Source organism: Poromitra crassiceps (genome assembly GCF_964638095.1).
Source record: "Poromitra crassiceps genome assembly, chromosome: 12".
Lineage (NCBI taxonomy): Eukaryota > Metazoa > Chordata > Actinopteri > Beryciformes > Melamphaidae > Poromitra > Poromitra crassiceps.
In genome coordinates, this window is record NC_139632.1 from 15,309,393 (window position 1) to 15,329,849 (window position 20,457).

The window sequence follows — 20,457 nt, forward strand, 5'->3', positions numbered from 1 at the left end:
TGAATCAAGGTGGCACTGAAAAAGAGTGTACACTGGAGGAAACCCTCCCCTGCTGGATACTATAGATTAAGATCATAAAAGTGAACCATTGCTTGATACGTTTGCCTACTCCTGCCTTTTGTCAAGCAGCCAACCTCTGTCTCTGTTTTCCTCTTCCTCCAGTCACAGATGAAGACGCGGTGAAGAGATACTACGCCAAGTTCGAGGAGAAGTTTTTCCAGACCTGCGAGAAGGAGCTCTTGAAAATCAACACATTCTACTCAGGTAGTCATTCATCTCAGTTGTTACACACACACACACACACACACACACACACACACACACACACACACGCACACACGTGCATGCACGCATGCACGCACAGTGCCAGAGAGAGGGGAGAGTGGGGTGGGGGAAGAAGGGTCCGACCTGCGCAAACCTGCACCGCTTACTTCAACACCTGGTTGTGTAGATAATGATTGCAATACTGCCTGCAATCATCTGTACAATCAAATAATTTCCTGTGTGTTGTGTCCAGAGAGATGAGCTAGCTATTTCACTGCCAAATGACATTGCGTCTAATCCTGGACAGTGGATTGAGGTAGACTGCCATGGCTGTCATGTTTAGGCGAGCCGGCACGCCTGCGTGTATTTCAGGGAGAGAGTGCATGTGTGCCGTGTAACATGAGATGGAAGCCATAATATATTCTGAGGTTGCCTTGATGGCTTGAACTTCAGCTCGGGGGGAAAGTGAGCGGCACCGACCAACAGACAGCGCTTCCCCTACAGGCTGCATGTGGAACTACAGGCTCTCTGGGTCAACTGTGGGCCAAGGCTGCCTGGAGAAATGGGCATCCGATACTGTCCCGACTCATAATGATGCCACATTACTGGCTGATGGATGGCTGTGACAGCAAACAAACAGGGAGTAAATCATTGCAGACCTTGTTACAGGGCGGGGGAGGTCGATTTGTCATTTCTTAAAGTACTGGAGAAACTTGCAATGGGAGTTTGTTGTTTCTCTAACCCTCCTGTCCCGATGCATCTGGATTAAATGCCAGAGGAGTGCGGCTGTAGAGGCCAGGCCTAATTTGAGACTCAAACCAAACATCCTCTTGGCCTAGCTAGCTACTCTTTCATCATCCTCTCCAGTGAGGATTGTTTTGAAATGTAGTTCCTAATAAAGGTCTGAAACTAGGCCCAAATAGCACTATTAAAAGGAGAATATCTGTTTTTTTTTCCGAACCGGGACCTTATTTATTTATTATTATTTTTTGTTTTAATGTTTAACTAACTAATCAGAGATTTTTTTTTTTTATTGGTGCAATATTGAGCAAGATCGCATCAGCCGGCCAGCAGCTGCAATGTCTACAATGTAATCTCATGGGGCAAATCGCACCATCAATGCATTGTGCGTCGATTAAAAGTGCTCGTTTTTGCAACTGACAGGCTCAGATTGTTATTGTAAAAGAGAGAGAGAGACACAGGCTCAGATTGTTATTGTAAAAGAGAGAGAGAGACACAGGCTCAGATTGTTATTGTAAAATAGAGAGAGAGAAAATGAACACTTGGATTACCTTGCAGCAGCGTTCACCCTCTCTCTGCCTGCTGTCCGTGACTCTGTCACATTGGTAGAGAAAGGTAGACGGTCGCGTTGCCCCCCGCTCTTCAGTTTGTAATCTGTATAACGTTAGTCCGCCTCAAATAAATACGGGCGGCCATCGAATTCAAATGCCTCGTCCATATTCTTGAAATCAGATAAATATTCAGCCATAAGTTACAAAATCATTCAACTACTCCAAAACAAGAAACATGGCAGCCCCCAGCTTTCCTCACCACAGCTGACTACCGGCGAACAACGCGACTCTCGCGAGACTTGGATCAAACAGAAGGTAAATTATACATCTCTCTATAATAATGTCATGATGGCTCTATAAAAAAATTTAAATAAAGTATTAAAAAAAAAAAAAAATGTCATGATGGAATAATCTGATCCCATCAGTGGTAAAAAAACAAAAAACAAAAAAACAATCTTGTTTAGTGCAGTAGGGCCATGGGGAAAGGCGGCTGCCAACTGATCAATACTGAATCAATTTGTCTGTGTAAGTTCATTTCTCAGACATCCAGGTAATAGAAGTTTCAAAAAAAAAAAAAAAATTTAAACACTGGACTAAAAAACGATATAAAACAAGATGTTTCAGTGTTCATCCAAACACCATCTCAGTTGTAAATGCAGCAGGAAGTAACTTTTTTTGTGCCAGAGTTACTTCCTCCTCCATTTACAACTGATGATGGTGTTTGGATGAACACCGAAACGTCTTGTTTTATATAGATGTCTTTTGTCTTCTATGACAGATGATCTTTGGGTTGTGGACTGTTGCGTCAGGATAAAAGATGATATTTGAGGATGTCATCTTTGGCTTTGGGGAAAGAATGATCGCAATTTTTCACCATTTGGTGACATTTTAATCGATTACTGTTCAGTGAATTTGAACTTTTACCCTCAGGGAAGCGTTACAGACTACCGATGGCAAAGGGGAACATCTATAAGAAGTCCTTTGTCCCAGATGCTGTCATGGCAATAAATAAAACTAGGATGCGGTAGATTCTGCTTAGGGTGGTGTTTTAATTTCTTACTTTGCTGAGGTTTTTTTTTGTACAGCAGGTCTTCTCCTGAATGTTATTTAAATTGTTTTGGAATTGGACAGGTCGTAGACCTATGATTTGTAATTTTGACCTGCATTGGGAGGTGTAGCCTACTTTTGTGCATCGGTGTGGATGAATGTGTGTTGACTGTTTTGTGGATGTGTGGTCATTTTGTGGATGTCTAGCCAGGTTCTTTGTCATAATTGCTTTGTTTCATGTGTTTCATGTGTTTGTCATGTGTATTGTTGTTATAATCGGCAGATTAATTGATAATTGAAAATAATCATTAGTTGCAGGCTGCAACTAACTGCAACTTGCAGCCCTACTCAGCATTGGTAACGTGTCCCACATTGTCCCACACAAACATACTCTTTGTCCCACATTTGGTTTGCTGGGATCTGGTCACCCTAATTCAGAAATTGATTATAGGCGTCCCACATTTGGTTTGCTGGGATCTGGTCACCCTAATTCAGAAATTGATTATAGGCACAATTAAACAACAAGAAGACATGATATTTTGTCTATTGGCAAGTTCTTTATTAGGGACAGTACTTCATATTCATCAATTCATTAATAAATAAAAATTTGATAATCTGGACACTAGTATAAAAAAAAAAAAAAAAAAGGCGAACACTATAGTCCACTATTTCTGTAATAGGGAGTGTGAGAGATAGTGTGAAGGTTTTTTGTGTGATACATAAACACTGGATATCACAACAAAGCACGAAAATATATACATCCACAGCACATTATGCACGTTATGTACCTGTTGCAGTTTGTGCCGGTTGACGTTTTTAGCCTGCTTTTTGTGTACCTGTTGGCTAAATTTTGAACGAACCTGCTATAAATCTGTTTTTATTTCCTGTGTGTAAAGCACTTTGTGATCCATGGATTTGAAAAGTGCTATATAAATAAAGTATTACTTACTTACTTACTTACTCTCATAAACACTCAAATCCCCCTCCACCACAGATACAGTAGCAGTTAAATGTTTACTCTCCTGTGTGAATTTTCACGTGTCTATTCAAGATTCCTTTAAGCCCAAAACCTTTACCACAGACTGAGCAATTAAATTGTTTCTCACCTGTGTGGACTATCATGTGTTGATTCAAGTTTCCTTTACTACCAAAACCTTTACCACAGACTGAGCACTTAAATTGTTTCTCTCCTGTGTGGACTATCATGTGTCTGTTCAAGTGTCCTTTTAGACCAAAACCTTTACCACAGACTGAGCACTTAAATTGTTTCTCACCTGTGTGGATTATCATGTGTTGATTCAAGTGTCCTTTACTACCAAAACATTTATCACAGACTGAGCACTTAAATTGTTTCTCACCTGTGTGGACTATCATGTGTTTGACCAAGTTTGCTTTATGACCAAACCGTTTACCACAGACTGAGCAATCAAATAGTTTCTCACCTGTGTGGATTATCATGTGTTTCTTCAAGGTTCCTTTACAACCAAAACATTTACCACAGACTGAGCACTTAAATTGTTTCTCACCTGTGTGGACTATCATGTGTTTCTTCAAGTCTCTTTTATGACCAAAACATTTACCACAGACTGAGCAGCACTTAAATTGTTTCTCTCCTGTGTGGACTATCATGTGTTTCTTCAAGTCTCCTTTTTTGCCACAACATTGGGTGATATCAGCCTCCTCCGCCCTTTGAAGCTGCTCTCCCTCCTGACTTATCCAGAGTCCCTCCTGATCCTCTTTAATGTGTGAGAGTTTTGGGTCCTCCTGAAGCTGCTCTCCCTCCTGACTGATCCAGAGTTCCCCCTGATCCTCTTTAATGTGTGGGGGCTCTGGGTCCTCCTGAAGCTGCTCTCCCTCCTGACTGATCCAGAGTTCCCCCTGATCCTCTTTAATGTGTGGGGGCTCTGGGTCCTCCTGAAGCTGCTCTCCCTCCTGACTGATCCAGAGTTCCCCCTGATCCTCTTTAATGTGTGGGGGCTCTGGGTCCTCCTGAAGCTGCTCTCCCTCCTGACTGATCCAGAGTTCCTCCTGATCCTCTTTAATGTGTGGGGGCTCTGGGTCCTCCTGAAGCTGCTCTCCCTCCTGACTGATCCAGAGTTCCTCCTGATCCTCTTTAATGTGTGGGGGCTCTGGGTCCTCCTGAAGCTGCTCTCCCTCCTGACTGATCCAGAGTTCCTCCTGATCCTCTTTAATGTGTGGGGGCTCTGGGTCCTCCTGACTGATCCAGAGTTCTTTCTGTTCCTCTTTAATGTGTGAGAGTTTTGGGTCCTCCTGAAGCTGCTCTCCCTCCTGACTTATCCAGAGTCTCCCCTGTTCCTCTTTAATATGTGGGGTATGGGGACTCTGGTCCAGACTGGGGCTCCACTCCTGCTGCTCAGCGGTAACATCTTTAATGAACAACAGCTGCTGGAGGTCTGGAGGCAAGGCTTCTCTGTGTAACCGCACAGCGTCCAGCAGTTTTCCTTGTCGGTCGATCTCCTCTTTTAGAGCAGCTTCCTCCTCGTACTCTGTTATCGTTCCTTCAAACAGCCCAAATATCTCTTCAACAGCCGCAGTCAGGCGCTGCTTCACCGCCGCTCTCAGCTTATGGCCTTTAGAAAATTTCATTTTCACAGTGACAGGAACATTTCCTTCTCCTGAATACTGACAAACGTTATCATTCAAAGCTCAAATAGCTCCAGAGCTAACGTTAGCTTCACAGGCAGCTAAACAGTTCACCCGAGTCCCATAAGAGAGGAGCTTCTTCCCCAGAGTTAAACGGAGTCCCGGTTCCAGTTTATATGTTCGTGATAGTATCATCTGCACATACGAGTGTTGTGTTTTACCATTTAACTTACAAACATTTTAAGAATTAAACTTCCGAAGTACCGAGGAACCAGGGAAATAAGCTGCTGCTGCTGCTGCTGCTGCTGCTTCTTCTTCTTCTTCTTCTTTTAGTTCCCGGGCAGACTAGACATGGGTTAGTGCATTGCTGCCTCACACTGGTGTAGATATGTCATTGCACATTAGCCCTTTGTGACCTATATATATTTTTTACAGGTCTGTGGTTTCGATTAAGTTACAGTTGGGGCAGGACATAAAGTACAGTTATGATGATGACCCATATATTCAGATGTTAAAGTTGGGGCAGGACATACAGTACAGTTATGACAATGACCCATATATTCAGATGTTAAAGTTGGGGCACGACATACAGTACAGTTATGATAATGACCCATATATTCAGATGTTAAAGTTGGGGCAGGACATCAGATGTCAACATCTGAATATATGGCTCATCATCATGACCTTGTATGGCCTTTGATTATCTTTGGATGCATACCATTGCCTACCAATATGAATACATAAAACAGAATAGGGAATCATTTTGAATAGAATGGAACAGAATAAAATAGTACCTTGTCATTATTTCTGAGCTTCTAAATACCAAAAGGGACAAGTGATATCACAGCGGCGGTGAGTGAGTCAGCAGCCTGGAGGTGTTACTGTAGGTTGGATAAATGTTATTTATGAAAACATGATAATCTCACTCCTCTACTCAGGCGTACAGTCTGTCTGTTTATCCTGCACACACAGGAGCATGAAGCAAGCAATTATAGAGTCCTGTCCCACAGACAGCTTTATCTGTTGCCAGCTGGTACCTCTGTGTGTGTGTGTGTGTGTGTGTGTGTGTGTGTGTGTGTGTGTGTGTGTGTGTGTGTGTGTGTGTGTGTATAGTGGATTGAAAAAGTGGGTTGGGAAATGGATGTGAGTGTGTGTGTGTGTGTCTGTGAGAGATGGAGAGTAATTGTGCTGACTTGCTTCTGCGTATCGCTCTCTCCCTGAATCTCTCTTTTCTCTCTCTCTGACTCTCTCTCTCTCTCTCTCTCACTCTCTCTCTCTCTCTCTCACTCTCTGAAACGGGTCCTTGACCTCTGGAAATGATTCTGCTGCAGTTCGTTGGAAGTAACTCTGTTGGACAACACTTTTATCTTCATTGGTTCAATCTACACACAACAAACTGTCATGGAAACGTTTTTTTAAATCAAGTTTAGCAGACTCATTTGAACAGAAATACCTTTCTCATCTTGGTGGGAAAGCTGTGGGACGACTAAAAGCTCTTGACATTTCTCCACTGAACCCCGACCAGTGGAAATCTAAACCACCAACACCTGTATGTGAAAACATCCGCTTATTTATGGTTCATTTAACCCCCCACAGATGAACAAGTTGAGGTTGTTCATGGGGACGGATGGGATCAGACCTTCCTCCCCACGGCGAATTGTCATTGTAGAGGCCTTTTCACTCCCAGGCCTCAGATTTAATCTAAGCCTAAAACTGGCAGACACTCAGGGTCTTTGACTTTCTCATGCCTGCTGCTGCTGCTGCTGCTGTGTACCATCCAAGCTATGTTATGACAGACGGTGCTGGTGCTCACACAGGGATTACTCTAAATTTAGACTTCAAAGTGCTGCTGCGATTGTGGCATTACTATGAAGCAGGTAGTGTATGTGGGGATGTTCAAACAGCAAAGTGTGAAAGTCACCGTTGAGTTGTTAGGGGGGACGGCGTAATGAAGTGATCTATTAACATCCTTTTATCAAAAGTTTATCAAAAGTTTATCGTGTGTGTGTGTGTGTGTGTGTGTGTTTGGGGGGGGGGGGGGTGAGTGGCATGCATCTAATTAGCTGATCACCGTATGCTGTTACTTTCTTTTTTATTTTATCTGATGTGATTTATTGTACACTACTGTGTGTTTTTCTTTTTTGTATTTTTAAAGTGTGTGTCTCATAACTCCTAGTGAGTGGTCCACAATACTTGTTGTATGTACCAAATTGTTTGTATGCTGTTGTATTGAGGAGTGACACATAAATAAACTTTTCTACTCTACTTTCTACTCCTTTTATCAAATTAATCTCGTTGTCTAGGGTAACACTCAATACAACGTTTTGGACTATTGTTAGCATTAATATGACCATGACTTAGCATTGAGAGCTTTTTGGAGGGACCTTACCTGGAAGTAGCTCTGGTCCAAACCCCGCCTCTCGGTGTCGAGCCACTTGCCCCTCGGCACTGCATTGGGCCCATGTGCAGAGGGACCGTCGAAATGGTCCACAGGCAAACAGCTACAGTATAAACATCTACTGGGGTTCAGTTCAGTCAAAACAGTCATCTATCGGCACTCTGCAGTTCATGGTTTTGGTCTGCAATATCTCCTCAAAATCCAACATTCAATCCTGATGCCGCATGGTCAGGTTAGTCCACATTGACAAACATTCTACCATGCGTTGCTCACAAAACATCCCCTCACTCCCACTTAGGGGAAATGACGTCTACCTCGCTCAGTAAGGGCCGCTCTCTAGCCAGGTCAGCCAATGAATCAGCCCAAATGCATATACACACGCAAATATTCTCAGTTCATTCACAAAATGGCATCTATGACTATGATTGACAGTTAAACTAACCAATTACTGCTCCTGAATGCCCTGACGGGATGTTACCATAACAGAGTCCTCTTGTGCGTCTTTTCTCAGGAGAGAGGAACAGCTATTGGTCAGATCTCAAATATCTCAACTTCTCCACTCCCCAGACTGAAAGAGCACAGGCTTAATGAAATCAGCAAGCTCTTAACAGAGCCTTTTTTACAGCAGCCATTTTGAGTGTCAAAGCAGCGTAAACACTGGAACACCTCAATGGAATGGAACCATCATTGATGTTATTGGTTACACCTGTGTCTACCCTGCTTTGTCACCTCAAAATGGCAATGGTGAAAAAGGTTTATTCGACTCTTTAAGCAATTCATGCACTGTCAACAAAAGAGGGTTGAATGTACGTTCTTTGCTGTCAAGTCTGTAGTTTTACAGATTGGAGATTTCCCACAATTCAGTGTGAAAATCGCCTGCTTACAGCCAGGAGAACTCCACCGAAAAACAATGCTGATTTATTTTGCAAGTAAAATAATAATCAAGTTGAGAGTTAGTTGAGTGGTGAGAACAGGGTGGAGGATGAGGGCTGCTCTCTGGCAGAAGAGAGGTGGGAGGATAGACAAGGGAGGGAGAGAATAATGAAATGCAGGCAACTGTCCAGATTCTCTCTCTCTCTCTCTCTCTCTCTCTCTCTCTCTCTCTCTCTCTCTCTCTCTCTCTCTCTCTCTCTCTCTCTCTCTCTCTCTGGAGTAGGCTACATTAACCTATCTCTGACCCAGATAATAGGTTCTTCACTTGGCAGCGTTTAGATGTCTGCTCTACCTAATATTCTCCATCCTACTCCTTTCTGGAACTGACATAAAGCAGAGGAGAGGAGGATTCTAACTGAATGGGATAACTTGCAGGATAGAGTTAAGTTGGCCGGTAAGATCACTGTTATCAAGCTGAAGCAGCTACCTGACATCTTTGGAGTGTCTAAAATAATATTTTACCTGGGAACTTCACACAGACTACCCGAAGTAAAGACACCGGAGCACTCTTTTCCGTCTGCACGTTTTAATAGAAGGGGCTGACTGACGTTTCGACAGACAAGTCTGTCTTCCTCAGAGTCTTTTGGAGTTTCTTCGCTCTGGCATAATGTTTACACCACCAAAGGGCAACTGGGCAAGTCTAACAGATTGAGGAACTCTTATTCCCCATGGCATTAAATAGATTGACTCTGGTTCATGTATTTTTAATAGGATAGTCAGGAGTCCATCGTCAGCTGTCTATTTTAATCTTCTACAGATGCATGAGGACGTTCTTAATTCACAACTTGTTTCTTGAGCTGTTTTATGTACTTTTGTTTATTTATGATTTCATGCACCTGGATGCACAAAGAGTAAAGTTGAGTTGAACTGAATTGAATTGTGGTTGTGCTGGGCGGCTCCCAGGTATGGATGTGTGTATAAATGTATCATGAATGTGAAGTAGAGCTGCAAGGATTAGTTGAGTAATCGATTAGTTGATTAGTTGATCGTCAAAAAATTAATCTGCAACTATTAAATTAATCTGTTAAAAAATATATACCGGTATACTAAAATTCTCTCATTCCAGCTGCTTAAATGTGAATATCTTCTGGTTTCTTTAGTCTTCTATGACAGTAAACTGATTATCTTTGAGTTGTGGACTGTTGGTCAGGACAAAAGAAGACATTTGAGGGTGTCATCTTGGGCTTTGGGGAAAAGTGATCAACCTTTTTCATGATTTTGTGACATTTTATAGACCAAATGACTAATCGATTAGTCGAGAAAATAATCGACAGATTAATCGATAATGAAAAAGAATCGTTAGTTGCAAAAGGTTACAAAAAAGCCAACGGCTCTTCTTTGTCTTCCTCTCTCCTTCCCACCTGTAGAAAAGCTTGCGGAGGCCCAGAGACGTTTCGCCACGCTGCAGAATGAGCTGCAGTCTTCGCTGGACGCTCAGCGGGAGAGCAACGCTCCGGCCGGCCTGCGCAAACGCAAGACGGTGTTCCACCTGTCGCAGGAGGAGCGCTGCAAACACCGCAACATCAAGGACCTGCAGCTAGCCTTCAGCGAGTTCTACCTCAGCCTCATCCTGCTCCAGAACTACCAGGTTTCAACCGTAGACTGTATCAAATATGGACGTCATCATGACAACTCCTCAAAAGTGAAGCCAAAACATCTCGATCGCCCTCTGGTGGCTGGCTGCAGTATAGGTCAGAAATATAAAATATAAAAAGTCATGATTGACAGCTGTGACAGCCACTCTCAAACCTCCATCAGACAGCGGCACAGCTGAGGGGACTCAGCCTGACTCCACTGCACAGACTCCGGTTGCAAATTACATCACACAAACAAGATGAAATATTCTGGCTTCATTTTTGCATAGCGATAGGAAGCGGGGATGGAAGCATATTACTCTATATAAAGGTCAATGGTTTAAACACACACTGTTCAAATAAAATAAAGTTCTTCCACAAAGGTTTAAGGGATCTACAGTATACATAAAACATTGGAAGGAAACAACCTTTAAAGTGATAATCTGAGACTATCTATCATGTATTTTATGTTTCCGGCAGCAGCGATAGCACAGAAGAAGTGGTCAATTAGTATGAGCAGCGATAGCCACGCTGGCTGACTGGAGAAAGAAAAGAGAGACACCTACAGAAACTCAAACTTCAACAGAAAATCCAATGAAAAAGACATGAAAAAAGCAACCAGAAACAACGACCGCTTAGCACCCAAAAACAAGGATCTTGCAGATTTCCGACCATTTCTAACCATTTAAGACTCAGCCCATTTGTCTGTTGTGGTTGTGTCAGTTCTGTTTAGTGCAGTCTTGATCCAAGCCATTTCCTCTTTACCGTCCACAGAACCTGAACTTCACTGGTTTCCGTAAGATCCTGAAGAAGCATGACAAGATCCTGGACACTCCTCGCGGGGCCGACTGGCGTGTGGCTCAGGTGGAGGTGGCCCCTTTCTACACCTGCAAGAAGATCACACAGCTCATCTCTGAAACTGAGGTGCACATGCGTGCGCACACACACACACACACACACACACACACACACACACACACACACACACACACACACACACACACACACACACACACACTGCAGTGAGTAGACATTGGCAGGAAACAAAACATATACATAAACCCACACACTCATTACCGACAGTCTGACTAACTTGTGTGTGTGTGTGTGTGTGTGTGTGTGTGTGTGTGTGTGTGTGTGTGTGTGTGTGTGTGTGTGTGTGTGTGTGTGTGTGTGTGTGTGCGTGCGTGCGTGCGTGCGTGCGTGCGTGCGTGTGTGTGTTCCCCAGGCCCTGGTGACCACAGAGCTGGAGGGAGGAGACCGTCAGAGGGCCATGAAGAGGCTGAGAGTTCCTCCACTGGGGGCAGCACAGGTCAGAGCTACTCCTGGTCACCCTGGTACCCCGTTGACTCCCCCCCCCCTACTGCTGTTTTTTACACATTCAAAAATAATAACATGTAAATATATTTGTGTAGCAGAGATATGTTTATCTCACATAAATTGTCTTGTATGTCAAGACCAACAAATAACCACGCCAAACAAACTAAGCAAAGTTATCTGACTGTAATCTTACTCTTAAAATGTTTTCAGGGATGGGTGGAGAGTGGGGGGCGAGAGAGGGGGGTGAATGCAGATTAAAAACAAATGGTGAGGCAGTTGACATGAGAGAGAGAGAGAGAGAGAGAAGAAGAGAGGAATAGAGAGCAGGTGGAAAACAGAGAGAGAGAGCGGCTACTCTTCCCTTCAGTATTGATTTTATAAGTGCATTTCCATTGCTGAACAGACAGGATATACTTGAGAAATGAAAGAGTCCAGTGGCGCTTTACATCCCCCATGTTATAGACACTGTTATTACTGCATTAATTACTGTCATGTCTAACCTGAAGTGTGCGAGGTAAATATTGACATGTCCATTTCCCCTCTAGGCATGTCTATAAGCTAATGTATTCAACCAGATGGAAAGAGCCTGAGTGGTTTAATATGGAGACACTCTCTGTAAGATGTAGTTCTGTGAAATTTTAACATTGACTGAGGTTGAGAACGGATTTGTCACTACTTCATTGCTTGGATAATGTTCCAAAAAGGAGCTTGAAAAAAGACTATCAATAGACAATCTTCGGCTATAAACCCGACTCCATGAGAAGGATCTATGTGGATATGTGTGACCATGTTCATGCTGTCTGAAGTTTGATGTTATCTTAACTTTCAGCCTGCTTTGGCCTGGACAACCTTCCGTGTGGGTCTCTACTGTGGCGTCTTTATCGTCCTCGCCATCGCCTTCATTCTCAGTGGTACGTCACAATAAACATTCAATTTCATAAAAATGTCCTACACTGGTGAATGCTGAACAATTTTCTCAGCATTGAACATCATTTTCTGGTATATCTTTCAAGGCACAGAATATTGTTATCATTCAATTTTTGATAAATTTCTTTTCATTCAATTAATTTCATTTCCATTTCTATCTCTAACACACACTCAGTACCTGCAAGCTGGTTGCCGGAAGAAGACTCACACAAACAGCCTTAGCAACTTTACTTACTAAATTACTTTTTAAGTGTCCCCAAATGTTGTAAATCCCCCAATGTTTTTGACAAATACTTTGGACATTTCCTACACTGAATGTTGTTAAACATTTCATATTTTGTGCGAAAAAGGAGGATGTTATTTTCCTCCAACCCCCACCCCCGTTCTCTAATCATCCTGTGTACGACTCTGTGTACTTGTTGTTTCAGGTGTCGTGTTCATCCGCTACGAGAACATGTGGCCTCTGGTGCGGATCTACCGGGGCGGTTTCCTGTTGATCCAGTTCCTCTTCCTGTTGGGCATCAACACCTACGGATGGAGGCAGGCCGGAGTCAACCACGTCCTGATCTTCGAGATCAACCCCCGAAACAACCTCTCACACCAACACCTGTTTGAGGCAAGAGCGTTAAACATTTCAAAACCCTGCATCTTCAGAAAGTAAACCTTTTCTGGAATAAAGAAAAACAATCGTATTTTCAGATTGACCATGCTATATTTTGCATTCAACAACAACAATGTATACTCAAAGTCCATCAGGTTTTATTTATGCTATAGAACAGCTATTCCCAAACTTAAGAATGGCAGTGTGGAATCTGAACATCTTCCACAGCCCATCCAACCCTTTAATCACAACTCTGATCAACACACGAGACTAAGATGAAGCATTTCCCTATATATTGTGTATCTTATCGGTAAAGAGGAGACAAGTGGCTATGAACCCATGAATGAACCCATTTTCATTCAGATATCTTGAGGTGAGAGGTCAAGGGACCCCTTTGAAAATAGTTGTTCCCTCTGCAAAATTTAGCCTAACTTTGGAGCGTTATTTAGCCCCCTTCCCAACTAGTTAGCATGACATGGTTGTTACCAATCTATGTCTTAGGTCATCTAGTTTCATATGATACCAAAAATGCTGTCTTTAAAACTGAGCCCGCTACAGCAATTTGATTTGTATCATTATGAATTTGGGAGATTAACGGGAGAAATGACCAAGCAGGAGTGTTGGCAGGTATACTTCTCGCGCGCGGCCCACCTGCAGTACCCTCATGGCCCACCAGGGGGCCGCGGCCCACACTGATGGGAATCACTGCTATAGAATTACAAAATACAAAGAAATCAATACTTTGCATGCCCTCTGTGCCCTCCCCTCCCTCTGTGCAGATCGCTGGCTTCCTGGGTGTGCTGTGGTGTCTCAGCATCATGTGCTGTCTCTACTCAGACTACACCTACCTGCCCATGCAGGTCAACCCTCTCATCCTGTACGGCTTCATGCTCCTCTTCCTCATCAACCCCACAAAGACCTGCTACTACAAGTCTCGCTTCTGGCTCCTCAAGCTGCTGGTCAGTCCAACCAGTTAGTCCACCAGCATGACTTGTTGACGTGTTTGGAGCAAATTATTCACACACTAATCAAATCTATGTCCAATAATCAAGCTGCTTGTGAGTCCATGTGAGTTTTGTTTACGAGCCCTGGTTCACTTGTGTGTAAGTGTGAAACTAAACCAGCCAGAAATGTGAAAAAGTACAATTTTCCACTATGGTTTGGACCAAAGATAATGAACTGTAGGTGTGCTCGCCCCCCTCGTTTAGAGTCTGTGTGAGTTATGGGTCTCTTTGTGTTTTGCTGCCATAATATGCTGCTGACACAACACAATGTGCTGCACGTGTGTGTGTGTGTGTGTGTGTGTGTGTGTGTGTGTGTGCGTGTGTGTGTGTGTGTGTGTGTGTGTGTGCGTGCGCGTGCGCGTGCGCGTGCGTGCGTGCATACAGGTGCTTGTTTGTATGTGTGGCGTGTGCGTGGAGGTGCTTGTTTGTGTGTGTGTGTGTCTCTCCGTGTCTCATGTATTTGCATGTGTATAATATCAGATATCTACATATGTCAGATCTCATGTTTACGAAACCCTCCTCTGTTGTTCTCTGTTCTTTGTCTAAGCTGCTATGGGGATGGAGGAGAGAGGGAGCGTGTGTGTTTGTGTGTGTGTGTGTGTGTGTGTGTGTGTGTGTGTGTGTGTGTGTGTGTGTGTGTGTGTGTGTGTCTGTGTGTGTGTGTGTGTGTGTGGAGGAAGGCGGAGTGTTGTAGTGAGACAGAGGGCAGAGGGGTGAGAGATAATAGAATGCAGCCTGGTCCCAGGAGAGGTGGTGGCTGTGACTGTGCAATCATTACAGGCATAGATCTATCAGCATGCTACTACCCTGAGCTCCTACCTTCCTCTCCTCTCCTTCTCTCCTCTCCTCCTCTCCTCTCCTTTCCTCCTCTCCCCTTCTCGCCTCCTCCTCTCCTTCTCTCCTCTCCTCTCCTCTCCTCTCCTCTCCTCTCCTCTCCTCTCCTCTCCTCTCCTCTCCTCTCCTCTCCTCTCCTCTCCTCTCCTCTCCTCCTCTCCTCTCCTCTCCTCCACAGCTCCCCACAGGCCCCAGCAGCACTCAGCACGTCTCCTCCTCTGATGTGGCTCCCTAATCAGCCTCAGCCTTGATTGCGGCTGTCTTGAACACAGCCTCTGCATGCCAGAATGAGACTGAACATTAACCATTTTTCTTTTGCAATTGTTTCTTTGTTCGGAAATTCAAGAATTTACATAATTTACTGACAAATTTACTTTCAATCCTTATACAGAAACGAGGATGATCAAATAATATAACAGTTGTATCCTGTATGCTTCTGCCCCCTTTTTGTCCTTTTTGTATATAAACATAGAAATGTTGAGACAATTCCTGTGGCATAGTTCTCCCTTTTACCCTTTTCCATACACCCATCTATTCCTTGTCTAATAGCAACGTGTACCGAAATACTGCGGTTGTGGATAATGAACAAAATTATGTAAATCTAACTACGGTACATTACCTTATCTGAAACAGTGCCGTGCTGTAGGATATTTACCATTTTTCATTTATGTCTCATTGGGAATTTGCTGGTTCCATCCTAACCAGTGACTAATTACAGATATTTCAGGGCAGATTGCAGTGGGTTTAATGGGACAAACACTTTGTCATATGATCTAACATTACTCAAACATGTATCTGAGCCAGGTGTGTTAGGTCCCTACGACTGCAAACACCAGGCAAAGATCTCATCATCTCGGGGCAAACTGCACAGGCAGCACCTAGATTAGCTGGAGTGTTTGCTGTAGAAATGAAAACCTCTGGCCTCACCGCGCGGCAGCAGGCTTAGCCTTGAGACATCCTTACAGAGCGGATATGGGCGAGATGACCAGTCGATCGATACAGACGTTGATTGACAGGTGAAAAGAAATATGTAATGAAAATCAATGTTCTTTGACCTTTGAAGGTGTGTGTGTGTGTGTGTGTGTGTGTGTGTGTGTGTGTGTGTGTGTGTGTGTGTGGAGGGGGGGTGGGGTGCACATGGCGAGGGAACAAGAGGGACGCAGTAGCGCCTAAATGTCAGATTTGGCCTGAAGGCAGGAGGGGGGCAAATGGAAAGAGCAGGGAGGGTTGTATCATTTTACAGAGCCTGGTCAATAACCAAGCTGCCACACTCACTTCCCAAATAACACAAATAACATGCCCATATAGACGCCAAGGCAGCCCACAAAATACAGCCGGGCTGGCGCGTGCGCTTGTCGTGTATGCCAGCGAATAGTGACAAACACTCACACACACACACACACACACACACACAGACACAGACACACACACACAAACAAAAAGCACGAGTTGTAGGGGTGCCCTGTGGCGTGTTGATAAGGCAGTCAGTGCCTTTGTGTATTACAGGTCATTAGGAGAGGTTGTTTCCTGCGTCGTCCTCTGCTCAAAGCACTGTGACCATTAATACACACTCTTTAACTGTTTCCTCATTCTCTACCGCCTTGTCCAAGCCATAACTGGCATCCCAGTTTCAACTGCCATGTGGGAACATGGCAGTTGAAACTGGGATGTCAGTTACAGTGAATTCACAGATGGCAGTTGAAACTGGGATGTCAGTTATAGTGAATTCACACATGGCAGTTGAAACTGGGATGCCAATTATGGTGAATTCACACATGGCAGTTGAAACTGGGATGCCAATTATGGTGAATTCACACATGGCAGTTGAAACTGGGATATCAGTTATAGTGAATTCAAACATGGCACTGCCCCCTGGAGCAGGGGGCATATCAGGAGGTGCTGCATGGTTTGTGGTTCGGTGCCGCAGTCACACACAACGTCCCCGTCATTCAAATATCCCCATTTTGCGAGAGTGGCTTTTGCTCGTCCAACACAAGATCTTAATCTGTTTAGGCATTTCCACACTGCATAGTTTGTGTCTGCTCCAGGGGGCAGTGCCATGTGTGAATTCACTATAACTGACACCCCAGTTTCAACTGCCATGTGTGAATTCACCATAACTGGCATCCCAGTTTCAACTGCCATGTGTGAATTCACCATAACATCCAAGTCTCAACTGGTCGCACACCTCTGCAGGGCTGGAGTGTTTCAGACATCACTACACGGGATACCTTCTTAACTGTTCAATACATTTCTTTGGTTGTAGGGATGCACCGATATGAGAAAGTCTAGGCCGACACGATAACGATATTAACTTTGCAGTTATGGCCGATAACCGATATTTACTGGTGTCGATGTGATCTGTATAAAAATAAGTTTCTATATTCCCAGTTGATACAATAGGTGAAGGTGGAAGTTGGACATCTTGAGATTAGAATGAATATAACTACAAAATAAAAGTTGAACCCTAACCAATCACTGCTCTCCCTTTTTCCACTTCCTGCCTTCCCTCTCTTCTGTGCGTGCAGTTTCGTGTGTGCACAGCTCCATTTCACCGGGTGGAGTTCGCAGACTTCTGGCTGGCTGATCAGCTGAACTCCCTGGTGATCGTTCTGATGGACATGGAGTATCTCATCTGCTTCTACATCTTCGAACTGCAGTGGAGCAACAACAAGGGCCTGCTGCCCAGCTTCAAAAGTGAGAATTAATCGCATGGTCAGAATGTCTTCTAACCTCCATGTCCTCTGCACCTCTGTCCCTGCACAAATGAAAAAGGGGAGTTTATCTTTGTGGAACAGAAGTTAATTGCCCTTGCAAATAACACTTTAACACTGTTAAAAATGCACGATGAACGTTGCATTTTGAAAATCAGTGGTTGTGAAAGTGACAGAGTAAGTTGACAGCCTGCCAGACGGAGTTAGATAGTTCACTTGTCCTGTCAGGCAGTGTGATGTGAATAAGCTTTTGATTGCTCTCCCCTTCCTCCACTCCACCAAACAGTTGGACCTCTGCCTCCACGCAGCCAATTAACACGGAGCTAATGGAACGTAAATGTTTGGTCGTACAGAGGTCATGTGACTCTCATAATGATGATGAGGTATCCGCTGGGAATGCCCATGTAGGGAAGGAGTCAGCAGGGCAAATGGATATGAGAGAGAATAATAAGTGAATGAGATTATAATACAATAGTTAGGATAGGAATTCTTGAGCTATACTCCCTATCTGCTCCGAATAGCAATTTCTAAAGCTTTTTCTCTGAACTATATTAAAAATGTGGACGTAGCCACCGTGACGTCACCCGTTTGGCATTTTAGCCACTGCCATCTTGGTTGTCGCGCAGCTCGCGCGAGTCGAGACCAGGGGTTTCCCACGGAGCCACAGACAGGCAATCACACCCAAAGAAAATGCTTTTAATCGTTTATTTTACTCTAAACGCGCGAGTTATATAAAAAAAATCACCCCCCGTACAGTTGTCATAGGTGAAGCCAGCCTCAAGTGGCCATTCAAGGAACTGCTGTTTTTGGCATTTCCGCATTGGCTTCATCTGTGCAAACCCGAGGTTTCCGCTTGGTCTGACCACATGTCCAAGTAGTTTATTATCTAAGTAGTTTAACGTTCTTTAACCCTAAATATTGTTCTATTCTGTTCTATTCTGCTCCGCTCCTCCAGATGACTATGTGTGCCACAGCTACTCTTATGGAGTGCGTGCCATCATCCAGTGTCTGCCCGCCTGGTTCCGCTTCGTCCAGTGCCTGAGGCGTTACCGTGACACCAAGAGGGCCTTCCCTCACCTGGTGAATGCTGGGAAATATTCAACCACCTTCTTTGTCGTCACCTTCTCTGCACTCTACGCCACACACAGAGGTAAGACCCACAAAAACATCATGTATGGGGTGCTTTTTCCAGGGCGGCTATAGCTCAGGAGGTAGAGCGGGTAGTCCACTAATCGCTTTGGATAAAAGAGGTCGGTGGTTCGATTCCCGCCTCCTCCAGTCTGCATGTCGAAGTGTCCTTGGGGCAAGATACTGAACCCCAAATTGCTCCTGATGGTGTGCCAGCACCCTGCGTGGTAACCTGCCGCCATCGGTGTGTGAATGGGTGAATGAACCTACTGATTGTAAAGCGCTTTGGATAAAAGCACTATATAAATGCAGGCCATTTACCATTTGTTGGTCAAAGAGAATAGACATTTAATATGTTACAGTATTATTTTAAAATTATTTAAGCTATCTTTAAGTTGAGTATGGAAGCCATTTTATGTCGTATTGTTCCTTTATTATACACAGAGAAAGGCTTTGTTCAGTAAGATAAAAGTGGACATAGATGTTTGTCTATGGAGGATCCTGACAAATGTTTTGAAAATGAAACATATTTAGTTGCAGATTATATAGAGAAGGTATAGGAAATGCAGAAAAAGTCATTGTTTAAGTGAAAGGAGTTTTTATTTTGTGTTGCCTTTGCTCCTTGTATAATCATATGACCCACACAAAACAGTAAGACGTCGGTTGTGCTTGTGTTGATTTGTTGATTCAATGCAGTGTTTTGTAATCTCAGATTGGGATGGGCCTTTAGTTTGGCATGACACCAACGTACAATTTCATTCACACACACACACACACACACACACACACACACACACACACACACACACACACACACACACACACACACACACACACACACACACACACACACACACACACACACACACACTTGTGTGACCTTGACCTTGACCTTGATGTTCTAAACATGAAGAGCTGCTTGCTGTCCATCATGTGTATTAAGAGATATGGTAAGAGTCATCTCCCATCCATCGCTAAGCTCCAACATCCAGCTCTGGATCACAGAGAAACCCCAAAGGGAAAAGACTTCTGCAGTCTGCAAACTAACGTCATGCTGTTGTGTTGTTGTGTTAGAGGAGCCAGTCAAACAGAATCCACACACTCTGTTGTGTTGTTGTGTTAGAGGAGCCAGTCAAACAGAATCCACACACTCTGTTGTGTTGTTGTGTTAGAGGAGCCAGTCAAACACAATCCACACACTCTCAAACATGTGTGGGCTCTTGGACGCAGAAAGCAGAGGTGACCTTGAGTGCAAATAGCAGTTGGCCTTGGTTTCCATTGCTGGTTGTTGCCTCGAGCTTCATAATGAGAATGGAACAGTTAGTCAGGGATAAACAGGGTTCAGAGAAAAGGAAATGGAAGTGACATAGAGAATTGGAAGCTGGAGACGAGAGACGAACACAGGAAAGGAGTTGAGAGTGGTTGTCGTTAAGAGTCAAGGCACTCTCTCCCTCAGACGGCTTCACAATTAGCCTGCAATTATTCTGACTCAGAAGCCTTATCACAAAGGAGTGCATGTACAGAGAAGCAGCACCCAGGCAGTACGAGCCTTCCTTCAACACACAGCCTCTGTGCCTCGCTCCTCCATCCTAGTTTCACACATATATTCCACCTTGTCCTCATTTCAAACTTCAAAGCAGCCTTATTTCTACCAGTCATAATTTTAAACAAGTCTCAGATGCCGGTTGAAATATTTATTTGCCCACAAATTGCAGCTATGAAACGTCATCTCAACCTTTCAGACAGTTACAGTAAATGTTATTTCCCACCTTGACATTATTCCTTTCTGATATCAATTTAAATCAGGTAGGCGGGCG

General features: G+C 44.0%; 1 protein-coding gene across 1 annotated transcript in view; it reads left to right on the forward strand.

Annotated features, from left to right (window-relative positions):
* Positions 1–20,457, forward strand: part of xpr1a (xenotropic and polytropic retrovirus receptor 1a) — a gene marked incomplete at both ends in the record, with an annotated part of 98,383 nt that overhangs the window by 65,618 nt on the left and 12,308 nt on the right. Inside the window, 9 exons of the mRNA XM_083647524.1 lie at positions 163–264; positions 9,906–10,126; positions 10,887–11,036; positions 11,341–11,424; positions 12,262–12,343; positions 12,788–12,975; positions 13,740–13,919; positions 17,327–17,495; positions 18,468–18,662. Of these exons, the coding sequence (XP_083503650.1) occupies positions 163–264; positions 9,906–10,126; positions 10,887–11,036; positions 11,341–11,424; positions 12,262–12,343; positions 12,788–12,975; positions 13,740–13,919; positions 17,327–17,495; positions 18,468–18,662 (1,371 nt within the window). The remainder of the gene's footprint in view (positions 1–162; positions 265–9,905; positions 10,127–10,886; positions 11,037–11,340; positions 11,425–12,261; positions 12,344–12,787; positions 12,976–13,739; positions 13,920–17,326; positions 17,496–18,467; positions 18,663–20,457) is intronic.